At 42.3% G+C, this 20,243-nt stretch overlaps 1 protein-coding gene across 1 annotated transcript in view; it reads right to left on the minus strand.

Moving 5' to 3' along the window:
- Positions 1-809: 809 nt before the first annotated feature.
- Positions 810-20,243, minus strand: part of adam19a (ADAM metallopeptidase domain 19a) — a 199,833-nt gene continuing 180,399 nt past the window's right edge. Inside the window, exons 18-23 of the mRNA XM_035148187.2 lie at positions 14,898-15,006; positions 13,725-13,866; positions 8,820-8,919; positions 7,566-7,817; positions 5,495-5,703; positions 810-1,674 (exon numbers count right to left, since the gene is read on the minus strand). Coding sequence (XP_035004078.2) covers positions 1,623-1,674; positions 5,495-5,703; positions 7,566-7,817; positions 8,820-8,919; positions 13,725-13,866; positions 14,898-15,006 — 864 coding nt within the window. The 3' untranslated portion in view covers positions 810-1,622. The remainder of the gene's footprint in view (positions 1,675-5,494; positions 5,704-7,565; positions 7,818-8,819; positions 8,920-13,724; positions 13,867-14,897; positions 15,007-20,243) is intronic.

Raw genomic sequence — 20,243 nt, forward strand, 5'->3', positions numbered from 1 at the left:
TGTAAACGCTGCTGGACCCGTTTTTAGTTTGAGAACTGTGGGGCTGAGTTTTAGTCTTGATGGACAGAAACAGAGATGATTGGCATCGATTGGTCTTTTTGGTCAAGACGTAGCCTTCTCTGATTCGTCAGGCTCCGATCACATGACCTCCCTTCCAGAAGAAAACAACTCGCATTAGCTTCGGCTACCAGAGTAAAACACAACATAGATCAATTACAAGCGTGGCTGACCCCGTTGTCTTTGCTCACAGCTGTTGTGCAGTTTAATTCAGCATTTTGATACAACTGTAAACGTGAAGGAGAAGAACTATTATTTTTTATTATTTTCATTTTGTACCTGATTCCTTTGTTAATTACTCTCCCTGAGTTCAAGTGAATTCTTCAGTTCACTCATGCATTATAAACACTTTGGACTGACCACCAACAGAAATCATTCTTGGTTTTATTTTGCTGGTTCTACAATTACATTGCCTGTTCAATATTTAAGTGGTTCTGTTAGATAAATCTGATAAATTCCATCTTTCCTCAAATTTGATCTGTGCCTCCCTCCCTCTGTCTGTGGATATCAGCCACACTTTTCAAACACCAAGATCTCAGTTTATAATCCAGATTTTCTCTCATTCATCAGCATTTTTTCAAGCCCAAACTAAGATAACCCTGATGACATCACAATGGCATCATCGGTATTGAGTAGTTCTAACAAAGATTAGTAATTAGATCTTGATCTGTAATTTGCTGATCATCAAGGGTTCATTAATTTGTGTTTTATTTTGAAAAGACACAAAAAAAGAGAACGAAATAAACGTGTTGTTCGTTTAGTAAAAATATTTTATGTAACAATTTAAAAGTCATAACGCACAGCAAAAGACATTCAAATCAACATGAGCGGCTGAGGTGTGTCCTGCAGATCACAAGCATCCACCGAGTCCTCCACCATGTAAACAGTGTTGAGAAGAAGCTGCGGTGTGATCGGCTCTCCTTCCTCCTGATAGGCCTCTGCATCTCCAGGTTGTGTTTTAGACATTCCTCATACAATAAATTACAAAACCTACAGTTGTGGAGAGGCAGGCTCGTGGTAAACTTAAGGAGATTTTTCAAGCGCGTGGGACACACCCCAGTTATGAAGAGACCTCTTTGGCACATAACACAAATCATAAAACTTGACGTAAAAAGAATCTGTAAACAAAACAGTTGTCATTACAAAATGCATCTTTTTTTTTTTTTTTTACACAGACAGCGTTAAAAAAAACAATAATTAAAAACAAAAAGAAAAGAAAAGATTTGGCAAAATGTGACCGTCCCCCCCGTTCGATAACACTTGTCTCAGTCTGCAAGGCCTCCGTGCAAAACCGCGTCGTGGTGAATGTTAGCTCGCTGGGAGGAGGGGGGGCGGATGGGGGCGGGGTCAAAACTGAAAAAGGGGGGTGGGGTTAAGTTTTCATTTTGAAGTCTAAACTGGTATGAGTCCGGTTTGTTCTTTTCGTGTCTCCATTTGAACCGTTGTGTTCGTCCTCCTCTGGCGTGTGAGACAGCTCCGTGGTTCTCCAGCCAAAGTCTCTTTAGTGCAAATAGGCTGTCAGCCGCCGCCGCCTCCTCAGAGGGCGGGTGGGGGGGAGGAGAAGGTCATTTTCGTGCCGGAGGCGAGGCTGTGTTTGGTTTGGCACCTGGGACCGGTCTGGAAGGAGAGAGACCAGCTTGAGGTTAAACTGATACAGCAGCACAATGACTCACGGACATTGTTTTTTTTCGAGAATGAGCCTGGAAATATATTCTATACTTTTCTTAATGTCAACAAGTCCCATGTGCAGAGCCAGAGCAGCAATCTGTGTCTCCTGCTAACAAGTCGTGTGTGGATCAGAGCCTGGTAGATCTCATTCCTCTGCAAAGAACAGAGATGGGATTCCACTGCTGCCTCAGACTCTCCCACCCTGCTGAGAACCTAATCCATTTATTATCCATCAATTACCCATTATCATAAGAACAGGTGTTATCAGCACAAATACCAGTGATCAGTCAGTGAGCACTTAAGACACGGACTTTCCCTGCAGAGTTGGACTCTGCTGTGAAAGCAGGGACGGCCTGTCCACACCTGCCACTCACCTGTGTCCCCGCTGATCTGATCAAAAGTGGACAGCTTTAATTACATTAGCTCCCACCTCTCTCCAATGAAATGAGATTTCACTGTTTTGAAATGTTAGAAAAATCGATAAGTGGAGGTGAGTATGAATATTGTGTCAGTTGGCCAAAAATAAATCAATGAATGTGATTAAGTTTAAAAATACTTTTTTTAATGAAAGTGTAGAAGGGACAGAGGGGAGGACACATTTGAGATCACACTACAAACGTGGTCACATGCGTCCCAGACCACTTCTAAAAGGGTCTAAGTCCTCATTTCCTAAAACCACACCGGTGTCAGTCCTAGTAAGAGATGGAAAGATATCTCTCTCTCTCTCTCTCACCCTGACACAGACAACCATTGTCATTGGAAACATATGTAAACTCAGACAACATTATTTGGTCATGACAAACACAAATCACCTACTTGTTAATTTGCTGTTTGAGCGAGAATGAGAGATCCAATCACAACATACCTGACAGTGTTGTCCACTTGGGATTGGTTCACTAATGTTAATACCAGGTCTGAACGGGGCCACACAGCAGCTGGATGTTCAGAGCAAGACCTGATATTTTGATTCACACAGGAGCAGAGGAACCGATTTTCTTTCTACCTTTAAAGATAAAGTGCGATGAAAAGAAAACACTGGTCTGCAGGTGACGAAATGAAAACTGACTGCGGATAAAGGACTGAGTCATTGCATTGCATGGTTTGTAAACTCGGATCGTTTATGTGCTCACACCTGCTCTGCACGGGGAACAGCGTGAAATGGCAAGGTGGGAATATTGCGCGGCAATATTTCTCGGTAATTTTATAGGTGGGTCATAAAAGGACTTTCAAGCAGGCCTGGGAACGTCAGGGTGTGGAGGAGGAAAAAAAAAGACAAACAACAGCTGCTTTTCTTTCAACACAGCTTTTCTCATTAGATGTGTTTGAGTTGGTGGAAGCAACATTCCCTCCGAGGTCACTTTAAAGTCGGAGCGGCAGCAAACAAGAGTTTCCAGTATACAGTGGCGTGTGTGGAGCTGTGAGACACGTTGTTCACGACTGTGCGTATACGGTAGCAGTGACCTCTGTGGGTGGAGGACACAACGCCGCCGGCTACTATAGAAATGCGGTGTATCAACTGTGCGTGGGGGTGTCTTATTCCAAATGAAAAGAAATATCTGGGGGAAAAAAATACAGAATAAGATTAAAAATGTTTAGTAGTGTTGAGTCAATACCGACAACAGGACTAATCGTAGGGAGGAAAGCAATACTGTCTCCAGGACTAGAAAATACATTGGATTGTTTAGGAACTGGCAGACCCATAGACTGAATGACCTGCAGGGGTTCAAAGTGTGACTGCAGGACAGCAGACATCATGCACATGTTATATTGATGGATTCAGATTTTCTCCTCGGCCAAGCTTCAACAAATATGTCAGCGCAAGACGTCAAAGGGCTCCTGAACGCTTTCTTCACTGATGAGTTGACCATTGATCTGCAGATTTTCCACAACATTAACTATTCCTTGTTTATGTTGTTAATGTTTTATAAATGTCCACTGGTTGCGTGATTGCTCTGCTGGCTGTGCAACAAATTGCCCTTCGGGGACAATAGAGATACCTTGGACCTTGAACTTGAGACTTAAACCATTTAAAACTTCACTGAACACTTAATACCTGTCTCATGGTCTCCCCAGCTAAACTATCAAAGTGTGAGGGAAAACCAGGGCTACGTTGCACATATAAAAAAAAAATCATTCCTCATTCTTCATGACATTTAATTGCTATTAAATTAGATTAAACCCTCATAAACTGCAGAAAATGGATTAGGGTATTGACTAGGGTTTCTTCATGTTCATCTGAGTTTTGAGACAACAAGCCTGGTGGTCTCAGTAGCATCAGTAGTGACAGTGTCTCATGGTGTCGATTGAGACGCCACACAAAGGGACCAGACAGCTTCCATCACTGACATCAGTGTGTGCAGCTTCCTTGTTAAAGTCTAAAAAGCTCCTCTGCCTGTCTTCCTGCACCAGCAGCAGTGATGTGGTGCCTGCTGGGGTGTCGGGTGTAGTCTGGCCTCAGCTCTGCTGCTGGACACTAACATTCCATCCACCTGCAGGCTCTGAATCTGAGTTCTCCTCTGGAGAAAGTTATTACCATCAGTCCTTCGATGTCTGCTGTGCTGACCTCATCGTTGCCTGCAGCAAGCGACAAGACCTGGACACCAAATATTACCTTTGTACAAAATATACAGTCTCCTCCATGTGAGCTGACTGACTGAGCTTTTATCTCCAGTCTGGACTGAGAAGAATGTTCTCAAGATAGTGCTCAGGACGAAATCATTTTTTTGCATTATTTAAATATTTTTTGGAGGGTGTATTTTTTCCTTCTTTTTTGACAGAGTAGTGAGAGAACAGGAAATGAGGAGAGAGAAAGGTGAGAAATGACCAGACATCAATCACCACCCTGACTGCAGGCTACCAAGAGGGACTCATTTTTAGTCTTGAGTTAAAACGTGGGTCCAAAAAAATATGAGAGACGAGAATCAGCTGATCCCCTCATATGTATTCAATTGGCAAAAGGGGGTTTGAAATAATATATCGTCATGATACACTTTGCTATTTTCATAGCAAAGTGTATCATGACAAAGTGTTGTAAGGCGTTCTGAAAACCACTAACAATTACAGTCCACTATATATATAAATATACTATATATACACTGCACAGAGTTAGTGTAACTCTGTCTCTCACACAGCCAGCGTGACCGAACCGAACCCGAACCCAAATATCCTAGGGGGTGTTGTGTATCACCCACACTCTATTATGCAACCGTTTTTTGCGATAACAAAAAGTGGAAACACAATCATCCTGTTTCACCACTTGAAAAACATCAAGTCCGGGACTATGAGGAGGCAAAACACCAGACAACGTTCCACAACCAGCGCCAGTGGAGCACGTCCCGAAACCACACCGGTGTCACGCCAGGCGTTGCTTACCAGGCAGGACAGGCTTCTCCTCCCAAAACTTTAATATGCCGTGACCTTATAAAAACATGTTTTACTGGAATAATAAAATCCCAGTAAACTTAACTTCTCTCAACACTGACTACGAAGATGCAGTTTATATTTATTTTGTCAAACCCCTCATTGTATGACACGTTACACCAGGCAGCTCTCGAACAAGATATTCCTTCTAATTCTAACGCCCTGTACTAAAGCCACTGATGCTAAGAGAGACATTTTTTAAGCTGTTGTCAAACTGTGTTAAATTGAACCTATTGAACCTATTTCTATGTGATATCAGTGACCATCATTTTCATGTGAGTGGGAGAAAATAACGATAACACACGACTCCTACGTCACCGCAGTTTGTCAGTGCTGTGTGTTTGCCCACCTGAGAGCTCTGAGAGGGGGTATGGCTGAGACCTTGCCCACAGGTTTGGGTCCCACCACTGGCGGCATCATGACCAGCAGGCCCGGGGAGGGTTTGGACACAGCGGTCAGGCCTCGACTCACTGTGGGGGAGGACCCTCTGGCTGGGCTGAGGGGGAGGGGCCTCTGAGGAGGGAAGGGGGACGATCGGGGCTGCAGCTCAGACACCAGCTATAAAAAAAGGCAGAACAGAGAGATTGATTGTCGACAATTAGGTTATTGAGCTTTTCAAATGCAAACTAAGACACAACAGCCAGGTTAGTGTCGAAATAGCCTTGATAAATGACTTGACACTGCCAATAACTTTGCAAACTGTGCTTAAAGCTAAAGTTTTCCAGGATAACTTTGGCCAAAAAAGGCAATTGAGTCAACTCATCAAATACTGTGCATTCGACACAAACAGGAAAAAAGGCGTTCAAATGTAAAGGCCTCACCCACTTCACAGAGGTGCACCGATGAGTCACTTCACAGGATTAATCAATAACAGATCAAATATCTATTTATCCCGCAGATGTATTTATTTTTTCCTCAGAAGAAATCTCTGTGATTCATCTAAGAAGCACTGTGACACAGAGTCCAACAGTTTCCTCATTAGCTCCGTGTATTTGGCAATTACATTTACAAATCACGCATTTAGCTGCAATCAAAGTGAAGTTCTCTCCGAGCCTGACACTGTGGGATAAATACGCCTGCCCACCACTTCCCTCGGTAAACAGGAAGTCTCATGTGGCCATGAATTCAGTATGTGGGCTCTTGTGGTGTTTTTAGCTTATATTCCTTAACATTCGGGCAAAGGGGCGTCATTGAAGGACCAACGGAATGAGCTGTTGGCTGTGTGTGTGTCCCTGGATGTACAAGGAGCTGTCCCTGGATTACTGAAGGAAACTTACAAACATGATGATTCACACAGCGTCTGATCACACTCACGTATTGATTTAAGGTTCTTTTAAAGCACTTCATGGTCTGGCACCATGGTCTTGTTCAGGTCCTCTGGCACAAACCTGTGGTGAGTCATCCTCTCAAGCTTTTATGCTCCAAGCCAATAGAACTACTTTTCACTCATTCTTACTATATCACTCTTTTATCTCAACTTCTGTTTAACTCTGTTTCAATATTTTTCTTATTATTATTTTTTCCCCATTTTCTTCTATTTAGTTTCTTAATAAAAATTGTATTTCACTGTTTTATTGGTCATTTTATTATGTTATATTAGGTTCATATTTCTATAATTATTCTAATAATTTTTTCATCTCAATTTTACTGCATGCATTATCTCATATTGTTTTAATTTTTTCTTTTCTTTCTTTTAGTTTTTTTTCACATGTCTGTCTTATTCACTTACCTATATGAAAGGTGCTATATAAATGCAGTTTGATTAATTGATTGTTTTTATGGTTTTTAAGCAGATTAGAGGATGTTTAGAAAAAATGGTGATAAGATTTGAAATGATATGTAAATCAAACTGAATCTAGAATATGTGCATCTTGTCCAAAATACAAATACTGACTGTCCCATCGACCTCACAAACTATCTGTGCCTGGCATGTGTCATTTACAATTCACTATTAAGAGGAAAGTGGAAGCTGAATATGTTTTTGCTGTTCTGATACATGGAAACACAAAAAAAACACAAATATGTACAGTTGACCAGGGAACCAAGATGTTGGGCAAGATACTGAACCCCAAATAGCTCCTGATGGCTGTGCTGGCAGTGTGTGATGGAGAAGGTGCTGAACAGATGCACTGTATGAATGTGTGTGGGGAAAAACAGAAGTGTAAAGAGTGGTCATCAAGACTAAAAAGCTACATATATATATACAGACCATTTACCATAGAGGCTTTAAAAAAAAGAAATTTAGCATGAAGTCAATAGATGTAATTACATTTTACCGTGTAACCAATCTCCCCACACTGTCCCCATCTCACTGTGAAAGGTCTTGTATCTGTCAGCTGGACGACGCTTCACTTTAGTTTTTACATGTAAATTGAATTACACATGATTACAGTTCACACCAGGGTCAAAGAGGGTCTTACCAGTGGAGAGCGTGTTGGGTTGAGGGGCAGAGGCTTCTTGGGCGGGGTGAGCCTCTGTGGGGCCTGGGGGGATTTGGGTGGGGCAGCCGGGGGCTTGCCAGCTGGCAGTGGTGGGCGAACGGCCTTGAGGAGCCGGGGCCCACCCTGGGGAGACGGGGCGGGTCTCAGAGGTCGCACAATGTTGACTGGCTGAGTGCCATTGGGCACCAGGCCTGGTCGGAGCGGCAGGACCTCTTTGCTGGTGTGAGGAAGCTGAGACCAAAACAAGCACAACGAAAACTTTTACAACTAAATAACTTAAGACCAGTTTCCAACCCGGTGTCAACAAGCAAACATTTAATTTACAGACATTCCCTGATTACCTACGTGTCAGTTTATCCATTAAAAACATTAAGATAAGAAATTACAGCAGCATAAAGTCAGAATGGTGTAGACAAGAGAGTAAAAAAGAAAATAGAATAAAAATAGGAAATTAAATAAGAATACTGAGTAAATGTACATAATATACAACAGAAATATTGTTTGTAGGGAAATGCACTTAATTAAATTGCAGATTTTTGTGCTGGGATGTTACTGTATTTGTGCATTAGTATAAGGTTACATTGAAATGGACAATTAGAAGTATGGGTATTAATTCACAGCTATATAAGAAAAAAGCAGTATATTAAATACAGTACAACTATAAAGATGTCATATTCGTGAAAATATATGGGATTGGTCCTTAATGTGACTGAAGCCAAGGACTACATATCAATCTCTATTATAAATAGTGAGTGGATTATTGAGCATTAGTAATCAACCTAAGCCTTTACAGTCAATGTAAATAAAATTGAGCTACATTTTGTGTATTAAAGATTCTTCATAAACCACATTCATTATAATTATTCTTCACTTCACATAATGACTCAGCGCTCCTCATCCCCTCTGTCCTTCTGTCCTTCTGCCTGTTTCCCTGCATCTTTTGTATCTCTTTCATTGCCAATGACAAATGTGTCCTATAGCCCTGAGCCTCTAACCCATCCAATTAAATAAATGCTATAGAAACAAGCAAATAACAACATGATGAAAAGGCGCTGAAGGCACAGTGAAGCAGGGCAGATGAGAAAGTGTGGGAGCATAACAAGCTGCTGTAAAAAGAGGTCATTTAATATGAAGGTTAAACTCATGGATGGCCCATTATTCACAAAAACACAGCAGGAGAAACAGTCATTTGCTTCCTTCTCTTTCCCTTTTTTTCCCAGACTTTTCACTTACCCCCTTGTGACTGCTTGCCTTGTTGATTGGTCCGACCACCTTCAGGTGAAAGGCAGGATTCAGATGGCCGTTCTTCCCTTTCTCCACTAACGCGTCCGTCCTGAGCAGAGAAATGAGGACAGATAGAAAATAAACCAGAGCCCGACACCCGAAAGCTGCCCTGCGTCATCACTCTTTCCAATCTGGCATTGATTTTTTTTCTTTTGGGGGCCCCAGGTGGGAAAAGGGAAAGAGGAGAAGTCCACAAGAAGTTTCTCATGCAGGATGATGTGAGAGGAAACAAGGAGGTGAAGGATAAACCTAAATGTTTTAGGCCGGTGTATGGGGAGCTGCTTTCTGATGAGGCTGTCAGGTGGAGCTGAGAGGACTGGGTGGACCTCAAGAGTTTTTTACACACACACACACACACACACACAGACACGCACATTTAAGCATTGAGTGCTAAACTGTGCATAAACAAGATATATAATCCTAGAAAGTGGAACTGTAAGTCGAATTAATAATAATTCTTCATCTCTGGTGATGCTTGACTTATCGGACTTCATATAAGAAGATGACAATATCCATTTGTCAAGAATAGAGTTGTAGTCAGTATCTGGTAGCTAAACATTTAGACTATAGAGGCTCAGCAAAACAAAAATGTAGCCTCAAATTACAGCAGTTACATTGCTTTGACAACAAAATCAAGCAGCCTGCATCCAGCAACATGTTTCATATGTTTATATAAAAGTACTGGGTGGTTCAACACGTTCAGGTTGGTGGTCGTTTTTGAACGTCGGACCAAGCCAGGCTAGATGTTTCCATCTCACTCCAGTCTTAATGCTAAGCCAGCCTGACTACAGCTTTGTGATACTTCACACTATGCATATACCTTAAAATAGAGAGGTTCAATATTAGTTTGATGATACACAGTTGGAATGGTGCCACTTTCATTCCCATCCCTCACACTGAATGTCAGTTCTTGCTCTATGTAACCTTGGTGAGTAATAGTGAGCTACCTCCTGCAAAAAGTGTGCAAGTGATAAATAGTAGCTGGTAGTCAGAAAAAGACTGTTAAGTCATTAAAACCAGCGTTTATCTCCAATATTAAGCCAGTAGACGCTGTGGATTTGTGACAGCGGCAGCTCTTTGGTTGCAGGAAGCCGGGGGATCATGGGTAATATCCACCATTCAGTTATGTGTCAACACATTGACAGTTTTTCTGTGTTTTTTCTCAACATGAAAACCACTTAATTGCTCGGAAATGGAGCCAAACGGAGTTAATGGCCATGTGTGGATGCCGAGGGCACTGTGGCTCAGTTAAAGTTCTATCGTTATGCCTTAACACTTAGACATGAGAATGGGAATCCTTTCCAGTTGTTTGTATTACAGTCTGCACAGCCTTTGCCATGCTGATGACTTTTAGTTTGTAGGGGTAGACTGCTGGTGGAGTCATGTTTGTATCCAATATTCACCCTTTACCACCCCCTGAGAAAAAGTGCCTGGCAGTTAAGCATCTAAACGCTCCGCTGTGTTCACCAGCTGGTCTCCAAGTGTAATGGTGCACAGGGGCTTCATCAGAGCTTTTCCACTGAAAACAGCAGCCTGTTCCTGTTGAAAAGAGGCGGATCAGAGCACCGAAGCTGAGCCACCAGGAAACATTGTATGGTAAACCAAATCCAGTGAGCTAAAAGAAGCTTGAAGCTCCGTAGGTCTTCGAAAGGTGATGATTTCCAAACACGCCTGTTAGAAAGTGGTGTTGGGGGTGGGGGGGACACTTATGACCCCAAAGCTCGGGGGTCAGAGGATGCAGCGTCCAAGTGTCTTTAGAATATCCACCAATGGACCAACAAAGGTTTGAGAAGAGTCTGCAACGTTTGGCACTAGCTGAGCAAACAGAAGTCAAATACCTCCATCTGTGTGACGGTGTGGTGCTCCTGTCTCTGAGGGAAGTCTAAAACAGCACTGACCTGTTATGATATTCCAAAAAAACAACCTCAAAGACATCAAATATATATATATATCTATTTCTCCAAGATACTGTACTAAGGCCGAGTGAGTCAGAGGCAGCTGCAGGGTCAGGCAGCATGATCAACACTATTCTGCTGCCTTCTGATTGCAAAGTGGTGAGTTTACAGCTCAGAGAAACTTAAAATGTCTTTAGCATAGTTAGCACACATTAGCTCAAAGCACAACAAGCTGTTTCCCTGAAAGTATGAGCCCTCTTCAGAAATATGGCAGTTTGGCAAAAAATGAATTGATGATCTGTATAGAAAAAAAGTAATGTGCTACTTAATGTTCCTATTGAAAAGCCAAATATGATTTATAGAGTACAGCCATCAGTACCAAACCTAATGTCAACAAAGCTGAGATACAAGAGCAGAGGGGTTTCCTACCCCATCAAAAGGATCACCAAGGTGGACCGTACCAATTCAAATCTGGTTTAAGGTATAGGATTCGGACCTATTTCTCTTTATGGCCGCGAGGTTTGGGGTCAACTCGTCAACCAAGACTTTACAAAATGGGACAAACGCCAACTGTACCAAGACTTCAGAGACAAATACTGTCCACAGACTACAACCAACGAGAAAATGACTCCGACAACATGGCCGACAATAAACAACCTCCATATCTGCAGGGCGAAACCCAGTGATGTGCAAACTCAGCAGCAACCACCAGCAAAACTGTCAAATCACCAGTTTACAGCACTGACCATTTGAATTATTGGATGGATGGTTATTTATTTTTGAACTGTAAGTCCGTTTGGTAAGTTATTTTGTACTTAGTAGCAAAATCTAAATGTTAAAAACTTTTTTGTTGGTTTATATCACACTTTCTTGGTAAATGTTTTTTATATTTTAGCCTAAATAGCAGTGACACCCCTTCTAGTTATTCTAGCTGTTCCACATAGATATACAAATATTGACAACTGCAGCTTTTAACTTTCAGTTTGTGAAGTGTACAGCATGTTACACCGTCCGTATATCTGCAGACAACCATACAGCTGAATCAACTGAACCTAATATTAGCAGCTCTACAAAGGAAGGATTTACTGGTGCTGTGGATTGAATTACGACACAGAGCCATACTTTAAGAACTTGTAGTGCATATGTGCCGCATATACTGCAGGCTTTTAACTGATTAGAAGGCTTCCTATGCAAACTGGATGTACAGTATGTGCTTGGAAAGGCCTTTAATCAGCTCAAGCCACCGTTGAACTGTGAGTGAACTCAAAGTATTGGCCATGGAACAAAACCAATAAAGCCGAGGCTTTTTGTTGCAGTCGCTGCTGTTAAGAGTCGTTTAATCATCGGAGCTGCTCACTTTTCCATATCGTTCATTCATGCCGCTGTCTCCCTTAAGCAGCAGTTACCATAAAATCCCGCAGAGGCCCAATATCACCAGTATTTAGCCTCTTCTCTGTCTTCATTTGGGAGGTCAGGGTCTTTAAAAGGCTGCCGTAATGCTGGATTCTCTCCAGACACATTTCCGTTCTGTAAATCACCGTGGAGGACTTGAGTATTTTAGGTGGCCCTAACTCAGCCGGTGTTATGATGAGGCTGTCTCTACGGCTGAGGTACATGGCTGCACTCATAAAGGAAGCTCTGGGGTTTACGAGGACATGGATTTTGTTTAGTTGTGACGGTGGTGAGCTGCAGCACAAAGCGCCGCCATTTATGCTGATGTGAAGATGGAAAGTTGTGGTGTACACATCGATCCGCTGGTCGGACACGCCAAGGTGCACTTCCTTCTTTTCTTCCCCGTAAATTCAACGCTTCCTACCCTCCTCCCTTTACTTCCTCTCTAATTGATTTATTACTCCATAAATGACCTGATTTGTTGCTGCCATATTTTCACTTCTTTCTTCTTTTCTACCCCAGTTTCTTTTTGTTCCTTTCTTCCTTCTATGCAGGATTCATTTCCTTAAATAATAAATATTGTGAACAGTGTATATTTTGTGTGGTGAAGAAACCAACAATATTTCAATTATTTGCATTTTCTGTCCCCCATCTTTTAAGTCATGTAGTCTATTTGTCTGTAAAATACCAATACAGAGAGAAAACCTCCGATATCTATTTACCAGTGCGAAAGTGGATGTCTTCAAATTGCTTGTTTTCTCCGACAAAACATTTCTTTTTTCCACTTGTAATTTATTTCTCCGTCAGACTGTGTCGGTCTCCTGCACACTGAAGTGTTGCATTGGCCTGACAGTATGTCAAGGACAAAATAAAACTAATATAACAAGGGCCTCGTGGGTCAGACTCCGGGCTTAGATTTTAATAAGAGAAATGTAAAATCCAACAGTGACATAATAAGAATAAACAACTGTGAATTTATATGTGATGGATAGTTAATTCAGAAAAGGACAGAAAGACAGAAAGACTGAATGACATGCAGACAGACAGGCAGACAATCAGACAGACAGACAGGCAGACAAACAGACAGACAGACAAATGGACAGACAGACAGACAGACAGACAGACAGACAGACAGACAGACAGACAGACAGAAATTAAGACAGACAGACAGAAATTAAGACAGACAGACATACAGACAGACAGACAGACAGACAGACAGACAGACAGCAAAATTAAGACAGACAGACAGACATACATACATACAGACAGACGGACAGACGGACGGATGGACCGGACCGGACGGACAGACGGACAGACGGACAGACGGACGAACAGACAGACGAACGAACGAACGAACGAACGAACAGACTGACAGACAGAAATTAAGACAGACAGACAGACAGACGAACGTACATACAGACAGACGGCCGGACAGGCGGACAGACGGACAGGCGGACAGACAGACGAACGGACAGACCGACAGGCGGACCGAGCGGACAGACAGACAGACAGACTGACAGACTGACAGACAGAAATGAAGACAGACAGACAGGACATGGCTCCGTACTTGTTGCTCTTATTCTTCTCTCTCTGGGAAAGCCACTTGTGGTAGTAGGACGTCTTGATCCTGTAGCAGTAGAAGAGCAGCAGCACTGCAGGCAGGATGACGAGGAAGGCAAACAGGAGCCCCACCACCAGCCCAACCTGACCTGTGCACACACACACACACACACACACACACACACAGTATATCACCATCAGTCACACATCATTCATCACTGTATTAGTGATATGATGTTTACCGTCCGTCAACCATCTTCTTCATAAATCAGTCTTTATGTTGTCACCTAATCTGAGCCCATCTACCACCTCTGTCAGGTCTCCTCCCCAGCTGTTGTCACAGGCAGAGCAGGACGAGTGCTGACAGAAAGAAATGGCTGCTTTTTTGCTCCAATGAGAACGATACATCTTGATATTTGTGATTCTACTGTTGTGCTTCCTGTGTTGTTTTCCTTGGAACAACGTGTCCGCCCAATCAGCAACCATCCTCGTCTGTATCAAGCACCTACCTCTCCAATCCAGCTTCATGTTGTGGTGTTTTTCTTTTTGCTGCTGTCTGCTGTGAATTAGTTGTGCTTTCCAGTTTGACTTTGTGTAATTTGCGTTGTTGTCTGTGGTTGGCTGCTGTGATTCCCTGCATACTGTTGTGTTTTGGGATTTGTTGACGTGTTAGCGATGGCTGTGGTTCAGGAGGAAGGAAGGGTCGTCCACTAAACAGAAGGTTGGTGGTTTGACCTCCTGGCTCCACCTGTCTGTAAGTGTCCTTATGCAAAATACTGAACCTCAAATTGCCTCCGATTGCTGTGACAACAGTGTATAATTAGCATGATTGTAAAGAGCCCGGCGTATAAAAGCACTGCATGAATGTGTGTGTAAATGGGTGAATGTGACTTGAACTGTAAAGTGCACTGTGTGGTTGAGAAGAGCTCTCTCTCTCATACATACATATATATACACAGTTCATTTCCCATTTTCCCATATGTCATTGTGTTTGGAACTTCACAGCCATAAATATGTGATGTCGAGAGTCTGTCCAGAGTAGGTTGTGGGTCAGTGAGTAGGAAACAATTTCACTTTTCAAATCTGAAAACAGGAAATCTGAAATATAACTCCACACATTAACCTATTTTCACAAGTGTGGACAGCGTGTGTGTGTGTCTGTGTGTGCGCACAAACTCACTGTCATACTGGATAGGTCCACTGTCCACACTGCCGCCAAGTCCTGTCTTCTCACAGAAGGGTGGTGCCCAGCCTCGATTACAATGGCAGTTCCCATTGCTGTTACACACCTGCACACACACACGCGCACACACACACACACACACACACACACAAAGGAACAAGGCGTGAGTAAATGTGATTTGCTGTTCAGTCTCAGTATAATCTCATGTACATGTGCCTGGAGGTGTACCAGTCAAATCAGAAGCATTAATGTCCTGTTTACTACACTCTGCCACTGCATGTGTCTTAATGAGATTTCCTTTTTTCCACCTCATAACCGGAACAGACTGCAAAACACAGAGATTATCAGCTGTGATAGCTCCACACAAGGTGTTCCCATTATGTGATGTCAAATGCACTTTTGTATTGTGTTTCTTATTGTGTGAGTGATGCCAGTCAGCTTTTAACTGGAGGGCGTGCTTCCTTTGTCGTGCTTTGTGAGTTCCCGCGACTTCCTCTCGGGCAAACTGCCCTGACCCTGAACCATCACAGGCCCCCCAGGTACCGAGGTTCATGGTGTGGCAAGCATGTTTTCACCCCTGTCTGTTGGTTAGTTTGTTGGTTTGGTTGTTTGTAAGCAAGATGCCACAAAAAACTACTGGACAGATTAGCATGAAAGTTGGTGGAAGGAAGTGGTATGGGTCAGGGAAAAATGTTGGTGTGGATCCAGGAACTCTTTTTCACTTTCTTTAACATTGTGAGATAGAACGTTTTTTAAACATCTTTGTTGAATTCTGAGCGAACAGTTCGTGGACGTTGATGAAAAAAATCTGGCACGTTTAGGGGACTGACATAAATGAGTATGCGTGATCCGGATCTAGTGAATTTGAATGTGGTTTCATAAGGAGACTGTTGCAATTCTAGTTGCAAATGTGTTTGGTATGAAGTGCCACTAAAGCCCAATACAAACTAAAACACTGTTTCTGAAATTTAATATGTCTGAAATCAAGCCTTATACCTTTATCATTTCAGTTGACATTAAATGATGATAGTGCATTTCTCAAAATAAATGCCGTTGTTGCCAAATGCCAATTTTAATCAAGCAATGAAAAAATGAAACGAACCAAAAATGGTCAAACATAATGAAGCTGTAGTGTGTGGTCTACTTTGTGCACTGTTTACCTGGTACTGTCTACACAGGTTACACTCTTAACACGCAGAGTAAATCCAAGCAGAGGTTAAGTGGGGATCTTCAGTTTAGTCCTGCTGCGGGGCTCCCCGGGTTAATCTGGTCCTCGTCTTAATGAAGGATCAATAAATATTAATAAGCCATTAAGGCAGAAAGTAACTATGGCATCAGACCTCCGCTTCCTTTCCAATCTGCACCCTCAGCTAGGGCTGTGATTATTTCAAGCTTCTACCTCAATTACCATTAATGGACTTGACGAGGTCTTTATTGGAAATATGCTGAGCTTTAAAAGCTGAAATATTTTTTTATTATATTTTAATCTTTACTTTAATGATGGCTCAATTAAACATTTTGTTACATTGTAATGTGACGTTAACATTTTGATATTAAGCACATCGCAGTGTTTCCTCTAGGAGTTTTGTTTAGCAGCAGGGGCAGACAAACACAAAGTTAACTTCAGGTACAATAACTTCTGATTAGTGTTGTGTATATTTCTGAAGTGTAAAGTGAGTGCAGGTCAGTATGAGGGTGTGGAGGAAGGAAAGTACTAACCAAATTAACTGACATGAGCAAGATTAAGTCGGGGAGAGGTTATAAATGTCGGTTTTCATACATTTTCTGTTAATTACCTAGCCTCAGCATCAACTGGGAAAGATAAAGCACCATATCCAAAATCACCTCATCCACTTTACCCCACAGTCATTTCCTCTTTTCACCTTCAAACAGCATAAAACTCTTCCGGTTGATTTATGACTGCAAAAGAGCTCATGTTATATCAATTTATCTAAATAGTCTTTGATTAAAAAGTCAAAGATTAAGACCTGTGCACACAACCACTCTGATGTAGACGTTAAACGCGTAGGTTGAATGTGGAACGTTCAATCTCCTAGCTCAAACTCCTGTTACTGAACCTGCTAATGTGGGTGGAAGCAGAAGACAGTAGTGCTGAGATCAACTGAAAACACTCTGAAGCTCCAACCAGTTCTTCTTGGGGGGGATTTGGGGTCATTACAGGGACTATGGTGCAGTTTTCTAAGAACAAAACATTCTGAATTCACAACCACTCTCATTCACTGACTTTTTCCTCCATGGCAAGGGGTGGCGGAGGCTCATGGGTATTGTAGTATATAAATGCATCCGACGTGCCAGGCTACAGACAAAAGTTGTTTCACTTCACTACATTTGGCAGTAGATTGCATTTAAGAGTTTTTAATTGACTTGTCTTTAACTTGAACTTTTAACCAGAGATTAGCTTTTGAACTTGATTAATATCTCCAGACATCATGTGTAATTCACCACTTCTAAATGGAGGAGAAAATACCGCCATGCTCCAATTACATCGAGATGTAATTATCCTATCGGTGATTAACATGCCTATATACCCCATTAGCACTCAGTCGACATGAAGGGCGCCCCTTTATTTCAGATTCAGGTTCAGATTCTTATGCTGCTTTTTAAGGGCTTATTGAAAAAGGCATTTATAAATCCAATAAAGATAAAAAGCTGCATGAAATGAAAAGCCATGACCTGGATTTAAACACACCATCAGTGATAAATAACATATCCTTCAGTCTGCGAAGTCTCCAGGTGCTCTAATGTCTTTTAAGCTCCTATAATAAAAAATCAGCTGCATTCCTTTTTGAAGATATGCGGACCAGCAGTGCTCTCAGAACCGGCGATGTTCATTTTTATTTGCATGAAGATCCAATCACTAAAAATTGCCTGAGGATCCGTAAATGAATGAATCAAATAATAATGCTAAATAATAAAAATACAAAAAAGCACACCCAACACAGGAGGAGACCCTGAGCTGGAAGGAAGGGAAAGCCGTCTATTTAGAATAATCCTGACTCAAAGCCATTTCCATTATCCGTCACTGTTATAGAGAGAGAGGTGAACAAAAGGGACAAACAACACAAAACAACAAGGTAAAGAGAGGGGATTAAAGGAAGAGAGGATATATGGTTTTTTTTGTTCTCGCTCATAATATTTCAAATCCTAATAACACCCACTGGCTGGTGAGTGGCGAGTCCGTTCCTCATGCAGTACATGGGAAATTCTGCAATTCTTCCTCGAGTCCAAGAAGAGTTATATTTGCCAAATGTAAAGACATTTCTCCAAGCATTCTTAAGATATAGCATTTATATGAATAGGACAGGGCATGGGGTCACAGTGACCTTAACCTTTGACCATCACATCGAGTCCAAGTGGACATTTGAGTCTTATTTGAAGAAACTCACTCATGGTGTTCCCTTGACCCCGCGGATAGACGATGGATGGACAGACAGACAGAGGGACACCCTAGAAACCTAATACCTCCAGCTGCAGCTTTTGCCGGCTAGAAGGCATGATAAGCTGGATAATTCACTCAGTCCTGCCTGATGCTGTCTGACTTATTCACTCAGCCACTCCGAAGACGGAATATAGATGAAGCTCTTCACTGGAGCTCGCTTGACCTGTGAGGCTGACTCCTCCCTGCCTGTATCCCGCTTCCCGTGGCGGCAGAGCGCAGAGTTTATTCGCTCCTTCCGGATCAGTCTGGCACCACTGAAGGCGGCAGCTCCCTCCAAGACCACAATGACCTCAGACTCCTTTTCACCTCAGCCACTCTCCCACCTGCCCTCCCACTGAGCCTGTCATGTGGGAGTCAGACACGCCATCAGCGGCAACACGGACGCACGTCTTGTCCTGCTCATTGTCTTGTTGAACAAGTGCACAGTCAGGTTGCAGGGCACATAGATAATTAGCTCATCAGCTGTAGCACAAAGGTTAACACCAGTTAGTTCAGATGCATGAGTGGCCTAGTTCTTGTGTTTGCAACACCACCGCTAACACAATAGTGTCAGACCTCCGCTTGTAAGCTGCAGTTATCAGCGCAAATTTGTTTACATCATGTTTCTGTGCCTCTGCTGTCAAACAGCAGCCAGCACACTAACAGCCACTGAGATGAAAGCAGCGCATTTAAGGAGATATTGACTGCAAACAGAGATTACATGACTGAGTTACTGATTTCTGCTGTACTAAGATATCTTGCCTGTTAGTTTTATTTTTGCTCTGATGACACGAATGCACATCGATTGATCCACATCACAGACGAATGAAACTGATCATGTTTTGTGGTACAACATGAAAGTGGAAACTAAACAGTTCCCATTTGTACCTCAGACTGGCTTGCACATGTTCACACAGGAGCGCCCCAGAGGACTGAAAGGAAAAACTGTCGACTGTTAAATTCTAACAGGGTAAAATGAAGGTTTAATTTTTTCACTGCAGACAAAAATCTCAGCTGTCAGCATGTCGGCAACTTCGGTCTGGAACCCCCTACGCATTAAAAAGCCACACTGGTGGAACAATAATGGCAACTGCCATATTGCATTACACTGCTGTATTCCTTTCTGAGCCTGGTGGAGCAATATACAGAAAGATGACAAAGTAAATCTGAGTTTTCTGGGAAGAATCTGCCCTTTTCAAAGTGCTGTCTAAAATTAAAACGACATCATTGAATTTGATACATCTTTACAGCTATTGTCAGATATACTTTCGTCTTTCTACAGAGTTGGTTCCAAGTCAGAGTTGGAAGTGTTGAAATGTACGTTAACATTTCTAGTAATTCTATATTTACAATGCACTCAGACAGTATTTAAATCCCTTCACCGTTACATGTTATGTAGTTAGTCTTATGATAACATCGAAATAATGAATCAATCTAAACTCAACACCCACACTGACAAGACAATTTTTGAATTATTTTCAAATGTATTTCATTGGGGAAACTGAATCATCCAAATGATATAGACATATGTTTTCAGACCCTTCGCTATGACACTTGGAATTTAGCACAGGAGAGCCATTGAGGCAGAGATGTGGGGGAAAACAACAAATATATTTTGCTGCATTGAAGGTTCCCAAGAGTGACAATGGCCTCCATAATTCTTAGATGGAAGAAATGTGGACCACCAGGGCTGCTCCTCGAGCTGGCTGCCTGCTCAAACTGAGCAGTCAGAAGGAGAAGGAGGTGACAGAGACCCCAAGTGTCACTCTGGCTGAGCTACAGAGGTCCTTTGTGGAGCATGGCTCTGTCCTCGTAATCGCAGCATATTGTGGATTGATAGTGGATGTTAGTGTCACAGCTTCAGTTTGAGAGTCATTCAGTTATGCCAGCAAATAAGCACACAG

The sequence above is a fragment of the Hippoglossus stenolepis genome, chromosome 23, assembly GCF_022539355.2.
Source record: "Hippoglossus stenolepis isolate QCI-W04-F060 chromosome 23, HSTE1.2, whole genome shotgun sequence".
NCBI classification, from domain to species: Eukaryota; Metazoa; Chordata; class Actinopteri; order Pleuronectiformes; family Pleuronectidae; genus Hippoglossus; species Hippoglossus stenolepis.